This window comes from Miscanthus floridulus, chromosome 7, assembly GCF_019320115.1.
Source record: "Miscanthus floridulus cultivar M001 chromosome 7, ASM1932011v1, whole genome shotgun sequence".
NCBI lineage: Eukaryota > Viridiplantae > Streptophyta > Magnoliopsida > Poales > Poaceae > Miscanthus > Miscanthus floridulus.
The window spans coordinates 76,843,184-76,862,958 of record NC_089586.1 but is presented as its reverse complement, the minus strand read 5'-3'; the positions used below and the strand labels follow the sequence as shown (position 1 = coordinate 76,862,958).

Sequence of the window (19,775 nt, the reverse complement as noted above, 5' to 3'; positions counted from 1 at the left end):
TGTGCTAATGACGCAAGAAGTGGCGGCGATGTAGATTAGTAGAGTTTCATCTGGTCGAGGCACCGTCTTGATCGGAGGCTTTGTTAGAAACAACTTGAGCTGCTTAAAAGTTGTGTCTGCCTCTTCCGACCAGGAGAAGCACTCAGAGGCCTTGAGGAGTTTGAAGAAAGGTAGTCCATTTTCACCGAGGCGTGATATAAAGCAGCTAAGAGCAGCCATGCAACCATTAAGCTTATGTATGTCCTTTATGCAAGTCGGGCATTTCATGTTGGTGATGGTGGAGACCTTGTTGGGGTTGGGTTCGATGCCATGAGCGCTAATGATGTAGCCCAGGAGTATGCCGGATGGAACTCCAAAGATGCACTTTGAAGGGTTCAACTTCCATCTGTACCTTTTTAGGTTGGCGATGAGATTATTGGCGGTCTTGGACTTGATGACCACATCGTCGATGTATGCTTCGACGTTGCGGCCAATCTATTGATCGAGGCACATCTAGATGGCCCTTTGGTATGTCGCCCTAGCGTTCTTGAGTCTGAAGGGCATGGTGGTGTAGCAGTATGCACTGAAAGGCGTGATGAATGATGTCTTGATCTGATCATCTTCCTTGAGGGATATTTGGTGATAGCCAGAGTAACAGTTGAGGAAGGAGAGCAGTTCATAGCCGGCTGTGGAGTCTACATCCTCGTCTATCTGAGGCAGACCGATGAGGTCTTTAGGGCAGTGTTTGTTAAGATCAGTGCAATCAACACACATTCTCCATTCTTTATTCTTTTTCTAAACAAGAATAGGGTTTGCTAACCACTCAGGATGATACACTTCTTTTGTGAATCCGGCAGCTAGGAGCCATTTTATTTCTACCCTAATAGCCTCCTTCTTGTCTGGCATGAATCATTGGAGTTTTTGCTTGATCGGTTTGGCGATCGGTGAGACATTCAAGGAGTGCTCGGTCTTCTCCCACGGTACCCCCGGCATGTCTATAGGTTTCCAAGCAAACACATCGGCGTTGGCACATCGGAAGGAGATGAGCGCGCTTTCCTATTTGGGGTCGAGGTGAGCCCCAATCTTCAAGGTATTGGAGGGGTCGTCGAGGCCGAGGCCAACCTCCTTGGTTTCTTTGGACTTGGCAGAGGCGCGATGAGGCTCTAGCGATGGGATCTCCAGGTTATCGGTGGGCACCGTCTTGGCATCGGTGACCATGCTAGCCATCTGGATGGAGAGGTCGGTGGCTTCGGCACGGGCGAGACTCTCTATCTCATAGGCATAGGCGATGGAGAGGTTGGCCCGTAGGGCCAGAACTCCTGTAGGCGAAGGCATCTTCAGCACCAGATAAGCGTAGTGCGGTATGGCCATGAACTTGGCCAGAGCTGGCCGACCAAGTATGGTGTGGTAGGCGGTGTTGAAGTCAGCGACATAGAAGTTGATGTGTTCAACGTGGTAGTTGCTAGCCATGTTGAACTGTACTGGTAGGGTGATCTCTCCAAGCGGTTTGGATGCTCTGCCAGGTACCACACCCAGAAGGAGGAATTGAAGGGTATGAGATCTCCTATCCTGTGGCCCAGCTCCTTTAGGGCTCCGGCAAAGAGGAGGTTCAGAGCGCTCCTACCATCGATGAGCACCTTTTTGAAGAGCACTTTTTGGATGGTTGCATCAAGGATGAGGGGGAAACGCCCTGTGTAAGGGATGTCCACCCACTGATCAGCCTTGCTAAAAGTGATGGGGACCTCGGACCAGGGGCGATAGCTGGGGTTGGCGGCGGCATCTTCCGTATTGACGGTGAGCACCTGGCGGGCAGTGAGTTTACGTTCTCTTCTACTCTCGGCGGAGGCAAGGCCCTCGAAGATGGTGGCGACCACCTTGTTGTGATCCTAGAAGGCATTGTTGTTTCCCCCAGACGGTTAACGGCGTCTAGCTCCGTCATTGTTGTCGTCGTCTAGCTTTTTAGCCTAGAACTCCTTAGCCAAACCAAGGCTATCCTTCATCTTATGCTTGGCGTTCTTGTAGAGAAGGCATGGGCCATTAAGGATCTTCTTGTATTGCTCGTCATAGTTGCACTTGGTCATCGTAGCGACAATCACTATGGCGCCAGTAGTCAGGGCGATCGTCACTGCGGCGAGCTAGGCGATGAGTGCCTGTATCCTCATTGAACTACACTTTGGCTTCTTCGGCGTCGACATACTGGTTGGTGGTCATAATCATCTCACCAATCCCCATGGGCAGCTTGTGGTTGAACTTGGAACGAAGATCGCGGTGATGGAGTCCTTGAACAAAGGCGGTGATGACCTCAGCCTCCGTGATGTTGGGAATACAATTCCTCATCTCAGAAAAAGCATCTGATGTAGCTATGGAGGATCTCGGACGGCTTCTAGTAGATGTGGTTCAAATCATGCTTGGTGCCCGACCAAGTACACGTAGCCATGTAGTTGTCGATGAAGACCTTCTTTAGCTCTTCCTAGGATCCGATGGTGTGAGCATTATGGGAAGATAGTTCACCATGACACTAGTATCTCCTCCGACGATGCGCACAATAGTGGCGTAAGCCTGTAGCCACTGTGTGGGGTTCATCCTTCCCTCGTAGGGCTTGACCCCAGTGATTTTGAAACCACTAGGCCACTAGAGTGTTCGGAGTGCCCTCGTAAATGCTAGGGGCCGTTCAGGGTTGTTGGCACCATGATCTGCAACATTGTCTGCGTTGAGCGGCTCGAGAGCTGAGTCTAGGTTACCAAACTCTTGCTCATACTCTTGACGGCGACGTACTTCTTCTTCATGGCGACCGAAGCAGCGCTCATCGATACGTCATCGCGCGTCTCAGAGATTGTTGAGGTGGACTAGGACATCCTGCTCGACCTCCTAGTTGTGCTAGCGAGGGTGTTCAATGTGGTTGCCCCTAGCTCTCCCCTAGAGGGGTTGCCTATCATCACGGTGCTGGTCGGTGAAACGACTTGGGCGGCGATCAGATCTTGGCACGGCTGATCGGTGAATCGAGCTTGTGGAGTATTAAGGTCTTTGATCCTGGTGGATCTCGTTGACCTGACAGTGCACCGCTTTAAGCATGGCGGCGACCTTGGTGACCTCCGATGTCTATGGGAACTAGGCGAGCTCGTTGGTGGCCACGGCCAAGTTGGCACTTGGGGTCTTGTAGACATCATGGCCGTCAACACAGACAAACTCATCGTCGAGGTTGCGTTGGAGTTGGCGTGGCCTTCCTTGCAAGTCGAGCTGAGCCTCGGCCATCGCAAGGGCAGCCTTGTTTGCTCGGTGCTGCACACGGTTGATGTTCCTATTGACATGGGCAGAACCTGTCATGGCATTGTGAATCCATTCTACCGAGAGCCAGGAAAGAGAAACAAAGAAGTGGACTTGGTCCACCATGGACTGTGTCTTAGGTCCATGGACCAGCGCGTCTTGGCCTACCGTGAGCCACGCTCACGCCCACAGCCTAGAACCGAGCCTGTATGGAGCCCAGATGGGCCACGTGGATGGCCTCCCTACGCGACACGTGTCTGGGTCAGCCTGGCCCAAATCCAGCCCTGTCCAGGCCCGCCAAGGCCCAGTCGGGACCCAACCCGGATGACCGTTGACCGGTCAGCGTTGACCGTTGATCGGACCCACATGTCAGTGACCAGTACCAAGGGCTCACCTGTCAGTGATCAGTGTCGAGGGACCACCTGTCAGCCACTGTTACCGCTGGACCAATCCTGCATTGCCACGTGTCAATCCCAGGAAAATCCATCCTTTTTTCTTTTTCCAAAAAATGATCCAAACTTTGGAAATTCATAGAAAATTCATACAACCTCAGAAAAATGTGAAACCAGTTCTCACATTTTTCTAAAATCAAGCTCTACACCATGGACATGTCCTTGTCTACCCATTTTATGCCGCATAATACGAGACCGATACTCGTCTCTCTTTTGGACCTACGGTCTGGCCCTACCATCTTGCGAAATGCCTTCTTTGGCAACCCTAATTGTCTCCAACAGCAGTAGCTACCTCCTAGCCGGTCGCCGCCATGCCCGGCTAGCCTTAGCCAGCCTTGGGCCAACCATAGCCACTTGTAGCCAGCCGTAGGCAGCCACAGCGAGCTATAGCAAGCCACAGCTAGCCATGGCAGGCCGTAGCTAGCCTCAGCCAGCCAGAAGCAGCCACAACCCTCCGAGACAAGTTACAATAGCCTCTGTCCATCCTCATCTTCACCGAAAGGTTGAATCCTAGTCGAACGCTGTTCCCGACGCCGATGAAAGCCCTTTTCCTTACTCTTTCTTACACAATGTTCATACACTATCATACATGATCTTAATCTATCTATATGTGTCTGCACCGTGCCCTTATGCAGGTCTATTTGTCTCTCTCGCTATGGATATATGCTACTCCGTTCGTCCTTGTGTTTGTGTCATTGGCTCTTGTGTGTGGTGTTTGTCTGTTTGAGGACCGTGCCTTCGAGCCAGTCGAGGGATCATACCTCGTTCGACCATTTCGGTCATGGGTTTGGCCGTAATGGTGAGCATAACTTGCTCCCTCGCTTTTAGTTGTCTCCAACGTACTACAATTATTAGTAATCTGATTCGGCCCTAGGAACTGGCCATTGTGGACTAAACATTGGTGCGGAAATCACCCACACACAATGAGCCCTTTGTGGCCTAACTTAGTGGATGAGTCAGGATATGATGATTGTAGAAGATGGATGCCAACTCAAGTAGGTTAAGCTCATGGCCACGAGTCCCCTCGCCATGACCATCGAGCTCTACCTCTTTTCGCATGTGTTTATCCTAGCCACCTTATATGATTGCACCACCTTGACCATAGCACTCCTTCGGATCTAAGCGGTGACAACCACATCACTGTGAACTGTTGGAATAGCCTCGTGCCATTAGCTGCATGGTCATGGAGCCCTATGAGTTAGTTTGGATCATGGGACCATGTCTCTCTTCTTCTGACCTTCGTCCGTTCCATGACGAGTTGGTCGAAAGAGAGCGGATTCCATTCTTCTCTCTCTTGTTCTCAATCCTCGTCAATCCAGTAAAATGTGGATTGAGCCCCTTGCTTGTTTGGTGTTTATTGCATTCTTGATTCCATTCCTTTGATTCTCATCGGCTTCCAGGGCGAGTGGATCAAAGGAAGGCGAATCTCGTGTTCTTCTCTTTTGGTTCATTCGTGCTTAAGCCCTTGTATGTAGCATTTCGGTGGTTCTTGCAGTGACAACCACACCGCTAAGAACCCTAGGGATGTCTTAGTGCATATAGTGCACCTAGGTCTTGGTACCCTACAAGTGGAGTGGACACTCGTGTCCTTTTGTGTGCCGCTCCTTTCCGATGCCTCGTCCTTTGTCATGGTGTGTGTATTGGAAGGAGTAGATCTTTACCATGCCTTTCTCTCTTGCTCCACCCTTTCTTGGTCCTTGTCAATAACAATGGCGTACGGATTGAGAGAGACCGGAATTGAATAGCCGCTCCTTTCGATTCTCATCAATCTCTATGATGCCCGGATCAAGAGACCGCGAACCGTGGTGTTTGCTTAGGATGAGCTGAGGTCTTGGCCATTTATTTTGAAGCCGTATAGGTCAACCATAGTTGGCCCGGGAAGTACAGGCTAGGCCTTGACTTAAGCTCGTGCTTAGTGAACAACCACTTCTGTTTCTTTGGCCCAGAGATCGGACATCAGCCAAGAGGGCCAAGTCATTTCCTCTTTGTGTTCCTTCTAGGTCTTGTCGCCTTTTTAGAATATTGTTTGTTCTCTTTCCTTGAGTGTGTTTTGGGAGGTAATTGCCTCGAGGACAACGTTGGATCGGAACTCGATGGAGGAGGAGAACGTGATCAACGACAGGACCCTGGGAGGAGGAGACCTTGCAGATCGACTACACCAACTAATGAAGATTTGTACCACTACTACCTTGACACCGTAGGTGTCATGGCAGCACCCTCTTTTAGAGAACCCTATTAGACATTGCATAATATTTAGAACTGCTAGCGCTTTATAATTATTCCTTTGCTAGTACTTTGATGCATGCTACTACCTGAGCCATTACTACCCTGATGCAACCCACTCTACCACGTCACCCTGCTTTGCGCATTCGCTCGCTTATATATGCTTACTTGCCTGCTTGCTTGCATATTGCACCACTATATTTATTATTAACTCCACTTCGCATTATATCGGGGATGTGATGCTGGTGGTGAACCCCCTGGGAAGGGTTTGGCTATGGGTGCCGGACTTGGTGGTGTGTGAGCGTGCTGCGTGTGTCTTGCGTGCGTGGAGAGTGAGGGTTGTGTCGACCGAGCTTGAATAACGACGAGCCTGGGGCGAGTCTTGCCATGTGGTGCTACCTGGGCACTTGGATATGGAATACCTGTGGCAGGTAAAAGGTAGTTGGAGGTGGCCTTGGGTGTGAACCTTGGAGAGGTGGAGCCCGGGGTAGAGGTGTTGTGGTGGCATGTAAAATGGAAACCCTGATGAAGACATTCTGGCTTGGTCAATCCCTAAGGACTTACTAGTACTCAGACTCACTGGGAATCCTTTACATCCCACTCGCCCTATATGGTGCGGGACGGTTGGACTACTTGGTGGAACAATGCCACTACTGCTAGGCGAACATGTGCAAGGAGGTATGGGGCATGCGGTTTCCCCCACACCCTTTTGAGACTTCAGGAGGCCTTGTGGACCTAGCTCTTGACATCCGAAGGGCCTCGGCTCTGTCTACGACTCATAGTATCAGCCATCCCAGACTAGACTTGGGATGTTCCAGGGCTGAGAGGTAGGGTGGCATCGTTCTAGGCTAGCAAGCGACCGGAATTTTGCCTAGGAGATACATGGCTCCGAGGATGGCTAATCTTGTGGGTATGTAAAACCTCTACAGAGTGTTTGGTTGATCGATTGATACATATGCTGACTTGTCGGCTATGGACCTTTCCTGGGTTTCGCTTAAACTAGATAGGAGATGAGTCCTTCTTTCCTCCCTCTAGGGTTGGGGTTTTTTTCTAGTCACGAGCCTTGGGGGCTGCGGGCCGTTGAGACAAGGCCGAGAGGTAGTTGGCATGTCGACCCGAGTGTGTGAGATGAGATGTGGTGTGGTGGTGTGGAGATGGATTGGGATGGATGGTTGGTGGATGGATATGGATGATGTGGTGGTGAATGTGTTAAAAATTGGATATTATTATTATTATATTACTGATGTTATTTACTTCTCATGCGCTAAGGATGCGAACCACAGCCAAATATTAGGATCGCCAGATCCCTTGTTTATCTTTTCCACTAAAGCTCATTGGTGCTGACCATGGTCTGCACACATCTGGCGGTGTGCAGATTTCCTGCTTTCTAGAGATGCTGACTATAGAAGGATTAGAAGATGTCGTGCCTACGCTCAAGTTTGGTTCGGAGATAGAATCTACGCTGCACTATGCCAACTCTGATGATGACCCGTGAAGGAGGAGCCTTCACTCGATAGTCTACCGCTAGATTAACTCTGTAATAGGTATGTTCCCCAGTGATGTAATATCTTATATTCTTGTAATCTTACGATGTATGACTATGACATCGACTGAAATATGATAATATGATGAAATCAGTTCATGGTTTTATCATATTAAAATTCATTCTGTGGATTTTCCCTTCAAGGAAAATTGAGGATGTTTCAGTTGGTATCAGAGCCATACTTGACCTTAGGATGAGACCTTTAGTACCAAACACTAGTTTAGAAGCCAAACATTCTATCTGTAGTGGAGTCATAGTTACTAACACTTGATTCCCCATCTTTACCTTGAATTCTACCACTAACTGACTGTCCCCGCCTTGACAAAGTTGACCACTAGGAAATGATTACCTCGTCATTGCCCCTGCAAGATCGATAGATGTGTGAGACTCAAAGGCGTAGGAGTCGCCTTAAGTCAACACTATGCATACAGGAGTTGTAATGCTGCTTGAGTGCCTGGATCTTTTTGCTTCTTATGCTTCTTGTGTTTATATTGCTTGAGTGAAGACTATAAAAGTATTTTATCTATGTGTGACTCTAGGCAAAAAAATCAAGGCCGTAATATGACTAGACAAGTGATTTTGACCACCGGTTGGACATATTAAGCCGAAACATCATACTTTTACTCATCCATTTCAAAATCAACTTCAATTTTCAACCAGGCATGTTCAAAATGCTCTCTCCCATTTGTTGAAAACCTCTCCCGTTTGTAAAAGCAACTCCATCTTAAATGAAAACTATTTAAAAACCCTCTAAAGCTACCAAAAGAAAGTGATTTTGACTCTTTTCCAAACCTACCTTAAATGTCAAATGCTTTGAGGAAAGCAAATTGAAAACCAACCTTGTTTCAAAAGTGTTGTGAACTCATTTTTGAGAGACAAAAGTTTTGTTTTACACCATACCTTTAAAAAGCTTGTATCTATTCGACTCCAAAACAAAGGTCTTGACTCTATTCTTAATATAAGAAGTTCATACAAATAAACCCTACCATTGAATCAAACTACAGATGAATTACTAAATAAAATATCTATAAAAGCGTTACTTTTCAAAATAAGAACACAATTTCCAACTATTTTCAAAACCCTTGAGTCTTAAAACCAAAATGGGGCACAACCTACTTTAAAAAGGCATTTTTATAATGATTTCAAAATTCTTAAGGTTGTACCCTTCTTGCTTACGAAATCTAGGAAACAAATGATTTGGAACAATGTTTCAAAAGTCTTCACCACCAATTTAAAACCCACTTAAAAAGAGCCTTTCTCAAATTTTCATAAAGGACTCTTGGCAAAAATTAAAATTGTGACAAACCCCAATTTGATCCTTTAAAAGATCTCTTCCTCATTCACAAAATAAAGTTTCTCAATTTAAAAAGCCATATGCAAACAACTCTTTCCAAAAGCTCCTATTCAAAACTCCAACTGCGAAACAAATGCATTGGTGCATATGACTTGACAACAAGGACCCCTCTTCTCTAGTGATACTAACCCCTAAATCTCGAGGATGAGATTCCTGTAAGGAGGGTGGACTGTAACAACCCGAGTTTTTGGAGAAGCCAAAATACGAACTTTTTAAAACTTTTCATGCAAATGTGTGAAGCATATAGATACTAGGTCAAACAAAGAACAATTTATAAATAAATTGTTGCATACATATAGTGTTGCTTGTAGGAGTTTGTTGGAGTTCCTTAGTTGGTTTAGGGTTTTGTGACGGAGAGCACAAGTCCGTAGCAAATCATTTTGAATCCTTCTACCTCTCTCTCTCCCTCAATTCATCTCTTTATTTCGAACCCCTTGACCTAAATTCTATAATCAACCAACTATCTTTATCAACTCAATGCCCGTGAATTGCGAACCCTTGACTAGACCCCACATAGAAGCCCTTGGTTTATTTAGAAGGTAGAAAATAGAAATAGAAAGGAATAGAACAAGGAGGAGAAAAAGGAAATGGCCAAACTAGCCCAAGCAATAGAGTCGGCCCAGCTCGCCTCCTCGGCCCATGACCACCTCACCTCCCAGCCGGCCTCTCCCACTTGTGCTGGAGGCCCAACCCATCACCCCATCCTCTCTGGCCCATGCAAGCAGCATGCCTGGCCCAGTACTCCCTTCCCCTTCTTTCTACTGGCCCAGCCGCAAGCTGCCCAACCAAGTCCCCTCTCCTTGCCCCGCCGGCCCAAGCCGCCCTAGAGACCTAGCGCGAGCAGATGCTCCCAGGCACCGCTGCCGCCTCTCGCACGCCAGCGCCCCTGCACCCATGTCCCGACCACGCCCTTGGCTCAGGTGCCCGTGATTTGCACCGTGTGTCCCTCTCCCTAGCACGAACATCAAGGATGGACGGCACCTCCTAGAAGCCCTAGCTGGCGTGCTATAAAGGCCCCCGACGCCGCCTCGCTCTGGAGCTCCTTCTAGCCGCCGCCGCATGCCACGGTCCCGCCACTGCCGGCCACACGCTCGCCATGGCCGCTACCTCGAGCCTGTGTCCCTAGCCACAAATGTTGATCCCCTTTGCGCCACCTCTACCTCACCATCTCCGTGCCTCCACCAGCTCGCTGTGCCTTGTCCTCGTCGGGCGCTAGGCCACCGAGCTAGAACTCTGCCGACTGCCACCGATGCGACCTCGAGACGACGGCTCCTGCACTACTCTGTTTCTTCCCCATAGCACGATGTTGCGATGTAGGAGCCCCGCCTCGCCGTTAGGGTGGACCTCATTAGTGACGCGCCGATGCCCCTACTTCAGCCTGACCACACCGACGCCCTCTACTTCGAGCTTAACCGCGAGCACGATGTTGAACTATACCACGAGCCTTCGACGACCGCACCACAACGTGCTCGGTGGAGCACAATAGCCCCACCGTCCATGACCATGAGCACCAGGCTACCTTCCCACTCCGCTCCAACCGATGCTCAACTAGCAGCCCTGCCTCACCAACCCCGATGAGCCACGACATTGCCCCGGCCACCATCGCAGCAAGGGTAAGCCTCCTCCTAGCCAAGCTCGTTCCCTGCTTTTGACCGGTGAACCTGATCGTTTCCCGCTACGAGTCCAAGGCCATAGCCATGAATACCACTCCATCGTGCTGGAGCCATGGAACCTAGATGTCGTGACCATCCTCTACTTCGCCTATGGCGAGCCTTGAACCGAACCCCGGCGAGCGGTCACAACAACGTAGCTATGTTGCCGACATCGAGCCTGACCCGCGTCAAGCGACCCACCGTCCATAAGCCCTCGACGAGACAAATGAAAGACAGACCTTTCCAACACTTGCCTGTTGCCACCCAAGGCCGATGACCCCTCCATGTGTCCGGCCTTCGTGCCATGGATTTTCTGCAGGGACCTCGTCAGCTCGTCGCCGGTGGGAGACTCCATCGGGAAACAGAGGAGGGGAAACAAGGAACCTGTCATGGCATTGCGAATCCATTCTACCAAGAGCCGGGAAAGAGAAACAAAGAAGTGGACTTGGTCTACCATGGACCCTATCTTAGGTCCATGGACCAGCGCATCTTGGCCTACCATGAGCCACGCTCACGCCCACAGCCTAGAACTGAGCCTGTATGGAGCCCAGATGGGCCACGTGGATGGCCTCCCCACGCGACACGTGTCCGGGTCGGCCCGACCCAAATCCAAGCCTGTCCAGGCCCGCCAAGGCCCAGTCGGGACCCAACCTGAATGACCGTTGACCGGTCAGCGTTGACCGTTGACTGGACCCACATGTCAGTGACCAGTACCGAGGGCCCACCTATCAGTGATCAGTGCCAAGGGCCCACCTGTTTGGCACTGTTACCGCTGGACCAATCCTGCATTGCCACGTGTCAATCCCAGGAAAATCCATCCTTTTTTCTTTTTCTAAAAAATGATCCAAACTTTGGAGATTCATAGAAAATTCATACGACCTCAGAAAAATGTGAAACCAGTTCTCACATTTTTCTAAAATCAAGCTCTACGCCATGGACATGTCCTTGTCTACCATTTTACGCTGCACAATACGAGACCGATACTCGTCTCTCTTTTGGACCTACGGTCTGGCCCTACCATCTTGCAAAATGCCTTCTTCGGCAACCCTAACTGTCTCCAACAGCAGTAGCTACCTCCTAGCCGATCGCCGCCATGCCCGGCCAGCCTTGGGCCAACCATAGCCACTTGTAGCCAGCTGCAGCCAGCCACAGCGAGCTATAGCAAGCCACAGCTAGCCACGGCAGGCCGTAGCTGGCCTCAGCCGGCCAGAAGTAGCCACAACCCTTCGGGACAAGTTACAATAGCCTCTGTCCATCCTCATCTTCAATGAAAGGTTGAATCCTAGTCGAACGTTGTTCCCGACGCCGATGAAAGCCCTTTTCCTTACCGGTTCTTACACAATGTTCATACACTATCATACATGATCTTAATCTATCTATATGTGTCTGCACCATGCCCTTGTGCAGGTCTATCTGTCCCTCTCGCTATGGATATGTGTTACTCCGTTCGTCCTTGTGTTTGTGTCATTGGCTCTTGTGTGTGGTGTTTGTCTGTTTGAGGACCGTGCCTTCAAGCCGATCGAGGGATCGTACCTCGTTCGACCATTTCGGTCATGGGTTCACCCCATCGTGGCCGTAATGGTGAGCATAACTCGCTCTCTCGCTTTTAGTTGTCTCCAACGTACTACAATTATTAGTAATCTGATTCGGCCCTAGGAACTGGCCATTGTGGACTGAACATTGGTGCGGAAATCACCTGCACACAATGAGCCCTTTGTGGCCTAACTTAGTGGACGAGTCAAGATATGATGATTGTAGAAGATGGATGCCAACTCATGTAGGTTAAGCTCATGGCCGTGGGTCCCCTCACCATGACCATCGAGCTCTACCTCTTTTCGCATGTGTTTATCCTAGCCACCTTATATGATTGCACCACCTTGACCATAGCATTCCTTCGGATCTAAGCGGTGACAACCACATCGCTGTGAACTATTGGAATAGCCTTGTGACATTAGCTGCATGGTCATGGAGCCCTATGAGTTGGTTTGGATCGTGGGACCGTGTCTCTCTTCTTCCGACCTTCGTCCGTTCCATGACAAGTTGGTCGAAAGAGAGCGGATTCCATTCTTCTCTCTCTTGTTCTCAATCCTCATCAATCCAGTAAAATGTGGATTGAGCCCCTTGCTTGTTTGGTGTTTATTGCGTTCTTGATTCCATTCCTTTGATTCTCGTCGGCTTCCAGGGCGAGTGGATCAAAGGAAGGCGAATCTCGTGTTCTTCTCTTTTGGTTCATTCGTGCTTAAGCCCTTGTATGTAGCATTTTGGTGGTTCTTGCAGTGACAACCACACCGCTAAGAACCCTAGGGATGTCTTAGTGCATTTAGTGCACCTAGGTCTTGGTACCCTACAAGTGGAGTGGGCACTCGTGTCCTTTTGTGTGTCGCTCCTTTCCGATGCCTCGTCCTTTGTCATGGTGTGTGTATTGGAAGGAGTAGATCTTTGCCATGCCTTTCTCTCTTGCTCCACCCTTTCTTGGTCCTTGTCAATAACAATGGCGTACGGATTGAGAGAGACCGGAATTGAATAGCCGCTCCTTCCTCAACTACTTCCTCGACTACACCAACTAATGAAGATTTGTACCACTACTTCCTCAACACCGCAGGTGTCTTGGAAGCACCCTCTTTTAGAGAACCCTATTAGACATTGCATAATATCTAGAACTGCTAGCGCTTTATAATTATTCCTTTGCTAGTACTTTGATGCATGCTACTACCTGAGCCATTACTACCCTGATGCAAACCACTCTACCACGTCACCCTGCTTTGCGCATTCGCTCGCTTATATATGCTTACTTGCCTGCTTGCTTGCATATTGCACCACTATACTTATTATTAACTCCACTTCGCATTATATCGGGGATGTGATGCTGGTGGTGAACCCCCTGAGAAGGGTTTGGCTATGGGTGCCGGACTTGGTGGTGTGTGAGCATGCTGCGTGTGTCTTGGGTGCGTGGAGAGTGAGGGTTGTGTCGACCGAGCTGGAATAACGACGAGCCTGGGGCGAGTCTTGCCGTGTGGTGCTACCTGGGCACTTGGATATGGAATACCTATGGTGGGTAAATGGTAATTGGAGGTGGCCTTGGGTGTGAACCTCGGAGAGGTGGAGCCCGAGGTAGAGGTGCTGTGGTGGCACGTAAAATGGAAACCCTGATGAAGACATTCTGGCTTGGTCAATCCCTAAGGACTTACTAGTACTCAGACTCACTAGGAATCCTTTACATCCCACTCGTCCTATATGGTGCGGGACGGTTGGACTACTTGGTGGAACAATGCCACTACTGCTAGGCGAACGTGTGCAAGGAGGTACGGGGCGCGCGGTTTCCCCCACACCCTTCCGAGACTTCAGGAGGCCTTGTGGACCTGGCTCTTGACATCTGGGGGGCCCCAACTCTGTCTACGACTCATAGTATTAGCCATCCCAGACTAGACTTGGGATGTTCCAGGGCTGAGAGGTAGGGTGGCATCGTTCTAGGCTAGCAAGCGACCGGAATTCTGCCTAGGAGATACATGGCTCTGAGGATGGCTAATCTTGTGGGTATGTAAAACCTCTGCAGAGTGTTTGGTTGATCGATCGATACATATGCCGACTTGTCGGCTATGGACCTTTCCTGGGTTTCGCTTAAACTAGATAGGAGATGAGTCCTTCTTTCCTCCCTCCAGGGTTGGGGTATTTTTCCGGTCGTGAGCCTTGGGGGCTGCGGGCCGTTGAGACAAGGCCGAGAGGGAGTTGGCATGTCGACCCGAGTGTGTGAGATGAGATGTGGTGTGGTGGTGTGGAGATGGATTGGGATGGATGGTTGGCGGATGGATATGGATGATGTGGTGGTGAATGTGTTAAAAATTGGATATTATTATTATTATATTACTAATGTTATTTACTTCTCACGCGCTAAGGATGCGAACCACAACCAAATATTAGGATCGCCAGATCCCTTGTTTATCTTTTCCACTAAAGCTCATCGGTGCTGACCATGGCCTGCACACATCTGGCGGTGTGCAGATTTCCTGCTTCCCAGAGATGCTGACTATAGAAGGATTAGAAGATCTCGTGCCTACGCTCAAGTTTGGTTCGGAGATGGAATCTACGCTGCACTACGCCAACTCTGATGATGACCCGTGAAGGAGGAGCCTTCACTCGATAGTCTACCGCTAGATTAACTCTGTAATAGGTGTGTTCCCCAGTGATGTAATATCTTGTATTCTTGTAATCTTACGATGTATGATTGTGACATCGACTGAAATATGATAATATGATGAAATCAGATCATGGTTTTATCATATTAAAATTCATTCTGTGGATTTTCTCTTCAAGGAAAATTGAGGATGTTTCAACTGAGACACACTAGTTAGACATGTTCAGTCCGTCAATATGACGTAATACCCTACTACAAGTATATATTTATTTATTTCCTAATAAATCCTAATCTATTTTATTTAAGCAAATCACTTATTTATTCTCCTACTTTTTCTAACTTTCCTATTTTATTCTGGATTGGCTCTGATATCAAAAGATCTCGAGGCGGTGGCGACACTGCCCTTGGCCACGCACCCCTTAGGCCGAGTGCCGAGCAGTCCTGTGGCCGGCTAGGGCTTGGTCCTAGGCCTCGCCTGGCCCATTTGTCAAGACATGGGGTGGGGGTCCCATTTAGGACCATGACATAAGTGAATAATAAACACGCACTACCATTATGAGACATAATGTAAAGTGAGTCCACAAATTTGCATATAAATCATCCACCATATCATTATGATAGATATTCTAAGTAACACATTAAATTTGCACAATTGTAAAATATAAGCTAAAAATCCGTTAAATGTACTTCTAAATTCCCAACATATGATTACTTGATTTATGTTGTTTTTCTAAATTCCCCAGTAAGAGTCTATGATGGTTAGTTCTTTCTTATTTTTTTTAATTGATAATTTTTAGAGTAAAGTTTATGGCCGGTCCTCAAACTTGTATGGATGTGTCATCCCGGTCCCTAAACTCAAAAAGTGTGCATTTTGGTCCTTAAACTCTGTTTAGGTCTCATATTCATCCAAATGGGCCTGGACCCACATGTCAGATCTTTCTCTCATCTCTCACCTCTCTCATGGCAAGGGTCAGCTTGTCGGTGTGCCACTGTTCGGTGCGGCTGCGCGGCAACGACAGCGGCTGCTCGCCCATGCACCTACGCGGCAATGGCGTCGGTGCTCGCCCACACGCCTGTGCGTGGCAGCTGCTCACCTCGACAAGTTTGAGGACCAGCCATAAACTTTACTCTAATTTTTATGATGTATCTTTTGTTTAACGTGACCGGCAAGGATTATTGTGACGATTTTGTTGGAGACCTCCAATTAGTAATACTAGATGAAGTTATGCAAAATTTTGAAGAGATTCCCAGTATGTATAGAAGTAGTATGAAAATTAAAGCTTGGTTGGAGCATTGTCCAACACATGCTTATGATTCTATAAGCGAACTGAGCCTAGCTAAGTTGGTTGGGTTTCTTGTGGTGGAACCGGCCTGTCCACCCGGGTTCAAGTCTCCGACTTAACACGGGTGCTCGTATTTTTTTGGATTTATTCTAGGAATTAACAGCGTTATACTTTCAGTGGTAGGCGATCTCGAGATTTATCGGTCCAACGCGTCTGCGTCTGTAACGGTGTCTCGCAAAAAAAAAATGCTTATGATTCTATAAAATATAAAGAGAACCGTCCTAGAACCGTATTGAACATGCATGCCCTCACTATGGGTCGTTGATCGAACCAGCACCAGCAGGATGGGATTTGGGATATGCTATGCCTATGCTATGCGTCCTGCGTGTTTTGTGGATATATAGTACGTGGTCGCGTTCATGCATGGCGAGCTAGTAGCTAGTCTGAAATTGGTATATTCCGCTCGCAGCTTCTAAATTGCGGAGGTGGATAGGGCAGAAGGGTCAAAGGCACGTACGTATGCCCAAGCAGGCGAACGAATCTTTCAAGTGCAAGGAGTTGAAGAAACGTACGTACGTAGAAAAGACCACGCAAGGAGATACCGGGCGGTGGTGAGGAGAAGGGATCAATTAAAAGTCAATCCATCTGCCCAGGCCAACAAGGATGAGAGAAGGACACGGCCATGGTCAGCGGGGGCCAGCCAGCCCCAGCCATACCTTTTCGTTCGTTCCACAGACCAACACCGCCGAATAGGGTAGGGACAGACAGTATGCCAAACTAAACCCAACCCAACTAGCCTCTTCCTTTGGAAGCCTCAATCCACTGAGGGTTTCCCGACGTTTTCCCGGGACAGAGACATCCCATGGGAAACTTCAGCGCGGGACAGATTAATCTGGCCTTTGGAAGCCCTTGCAGAGGCGCCGAGTGACCCGACCCGCGCTGTGTTCCCCGAGGCACTGCTTCCCATTTCTAGGGTCCGAGTGCCGCTCCCCTGTGCGGCCATGCTGTGTGAGGCGAGAGCAAGGCTCGTGAGTCGTGACCAACGGGTGACATGGCACACGCCGCCACTGCTTCCAAACGATGGGACGGGATAGGGGAAGGAATCCCTAGAAAGCAGACGTCCAGGCTTCCGGGCCTAGGTTATATCTAGCCCTCCTGCCAAACGAAGCCTTAGATTGTAGGAAAACAAAATAAAAGTATAGGATTTCCATTTCCATGGAATTACTGTAACATCGTTTGGTTCACAGAAATTGGTCGTAGGAAAAACGTAGGAAACTTTTGTTTGTCTTTGATTTCACAGGAATACCATAGGAAAAAACATCCACTCCAACCTCAATGGTTCTTGTTCTTGTGTTTTTTGTGCAGTTCATCCAAACACCTATTCCTATAAATTCATTTGTTTTTTATTTCTCTATTTTATATATATAGGTACGTACCTATCTCATTCCTAAGTTTTTCCTCTTCCTACTTTTTTTTCAATCTAGTGTTCCAAAGGGGGCCTATGCCAGTTAGCCCCAGAAAAGTGAAGTTAATTGCCTATTAATCCATGGAACCCTCTCAAGAAAATAAACTAATTAATTTAGTGCTGGAAAAATAAATCAATGGCGTCTTACTATCCACTCTTTTTTTTCATGAGACACTTGTTTTATATAATGGATGTTCACGTTTTGCTATGAACACGTGGAGGAAAAAGTAAGAGATAAAAATGACTCTAAAGATGATTCTTGTGTGAAAATTGTCTCAAGTGAGTGAAAACAGACCGACCGAGAGGTAACTTATGCGAGCTGAGGTTAAGGATTTTTGCAGATTAATTAAATGACAGTAATTGCCTGTTTTAACGCACGCCACCGCGCCAACCCATTACAATTACAATCAAACACTGTGACCACACGCATCGCCGCGGGTTGACTTCTTCGCTTCCCCTTCCCCCTTCGCCTCACCTATAAAACGAGCCTTCCATCGCTCTTCCGCTTCCATTCGTTCGACTCCCAGCAAACAACATCGATCAACTCAACTGATCGTTACCGTCAACCTCTCTCCTCCGATCCGATCACACGCGCAAGCAGCAAGCAGCGACCACACCCCGCAGCATGGAGGTCTCGTCGTCCTCGGCGGCGGAGGTCCCCCACTATTTCCTCTGCCCGATCTCGCTGGAGGTCATGCGCGACCCGGTCACGCTCGCCACCGGCATCACCTACGACCGCGCCAGCATCGAGCGCTGGCTCTTCACCGACGGCCACGCCACCTGCCCCGTCACGCGCCGCGCGCTGGAGCCCGCCGAGATGGACGCCACGCCCAACCACACGCTGCGCCGCCTCATCCAGGCCTGGTGCGCCGCGCACCAGGTCGAGCGCTTCCCCACGCCGCGCCCGCCGCTCGACTCGTGCCGCGTCGCCGCGCTCCTCGACGAGGGCCGGCACGGCGGGGACCGCCAGGGGGCCGCCGCGCTCAGGGAGATCAAGGCCGTCGTCGCCGAGAGCGAGCGCAACAGGCGCTGCGTCGAGGCCACGCCGGGCGCCGTCGACTTCCTCGCCTCGCTCGTCGCCAAGCACTCCTCCACGTCTAACGACTCTTCATCCAAGAGTGCCAGCGGCCAGCAAGACGCCGCCGCCGCCGACTTCGTGCTGGATTCTCCGACCTCCACGAGCTCGCCGGCGGAGGACGCGCTCGGCGTCCTCTACTCTCTCAAGCCCTCTGAGCGGAGCCTTGCCCAGATCATGGAACGGGACGGAGACTTCCTCGACGCGCTGGCGTCCGTCCTGCGCCGCCCGAGCTACCGGTCGCGCGCCTACGGCATCCTTCTCCTCAAGGCGATGACGGCGGTCTTGACGCCGGCGCGGCTCATGACGGTGAGCGCCGGCCTGGTGCAAGAGGTGGTGCGCGTGGTCTCGGACCGGGTGTCCTCCAAGGCTGTCCGGGCGGCGCTGCACGTGCTGTGCCGCCTCTGCCCGTGGGGCCGGAACCGCGTGAAGGCCGTCGAGGCCGGCGCCGTGGCCGCGCTGGTCGAGCTGCTCCTCGACGAGGGCGGCCGCCGCGTCTCCGAGCTAGCCGTCGTGGCCATCGATCACCTCTGCGGCTGCGCGGAGGGACGGTCGGAGCTGGTCGCGCACCCGGCGGGGCTGGCCGTCGTGTCCAAGAAGGTCATGCGGGTGTCCGTAGTCGCCACCGAGAGCGCCGTGCGCGCGCTCCACGCCGTGGCCAAGCACTCGCCGACGCCCTCGGTGCTGCAGGAGATGCTCGCCGTCGGTGTGGTGGCAAAACTGCTGCTGGTGCTGCAGGTCAATGCCGGCGAGAGGGCCGGTCTCAGGGCAAAGGAGATGCTAAAGACACACGCTAGGGTTTGGAAGGACTCGCCATGCTCCAAACATACGTGAGGGATTCTTACCCTTGCCAGCTGATAGCCTGATACACAATATACTATATATCATGTACATTACATTGACATTTGTATCCAAAAGGACCACACATTTTGATTCTCCTTTTAAGTTTGTTGCTAAATCATTTTAGTTGGTACATGTACAAATTCTTTCATATTTCAAAAAAGAAGAAGAATGTAACGTCATTTAGAGAGACATTATACTCTCCAAAGTAGAAAATGTATCTATTGTTCTTTGTAGGTCCTTTAGATAGTGTACATTTGAAATAAATCAAAAGCTGTACATTCTTGATTCAATTTTCATTTTATGTGTTAATTGTATAATATTAGTTCTAGCTATTTTGCAACTATGTCGGGCATTTTAGTAGTAGGCAATAAATCCGTCGACATCGAGACGTCTATGGTAATTTCATCAATTTCAGGATGCCCTGGCTTGGTCTCTCTAGGGTTGTACGTATATATGTGTCGGTGTTTCGGACCGGCGGGCCCTCAACGAACTAGTAAATTTGTACTGCGT

The 19,775-nt window shown here is 49.6% G+C and overlaps 1 protein-coding gene across 1 annotated transcript; it reads left to right on the top strand.

Annotated features, from left to right (window-relative positions):
- The first annotated feature begins 17,875 nt into the window (after positions 1–17,875).
- On the top strand, positions 17,876–19,423 carry LOC136463500 (E3 ubiquitin-protein ligase PUB22-like). The gene has a single exon (XM_066462495.1). It carries the CDS (start codon positions 17,973–17,975, stop codon positions 19,254–19,256), a length of 1,284 nt encoding a protein of 427 aa, XP_066318592.1. The 5' UTR covers positions 17,876–17,972; the 3' UTR covers positions 19,257–19,423.
- The last annotated feature ends 352 nt before the right edge of the window (positions 19,424–19,775 follow it).

Bases quoted from the DNA above. Each gene is read 5' to 3' on its own strand.
- LOC136463500 (XM_066462495.1), top strand. From the start codon at position 17,973: ATGGAGGTCTCGTCGTCCTCGGCGGCGGAGGTCCCCCACTATTTCCTC.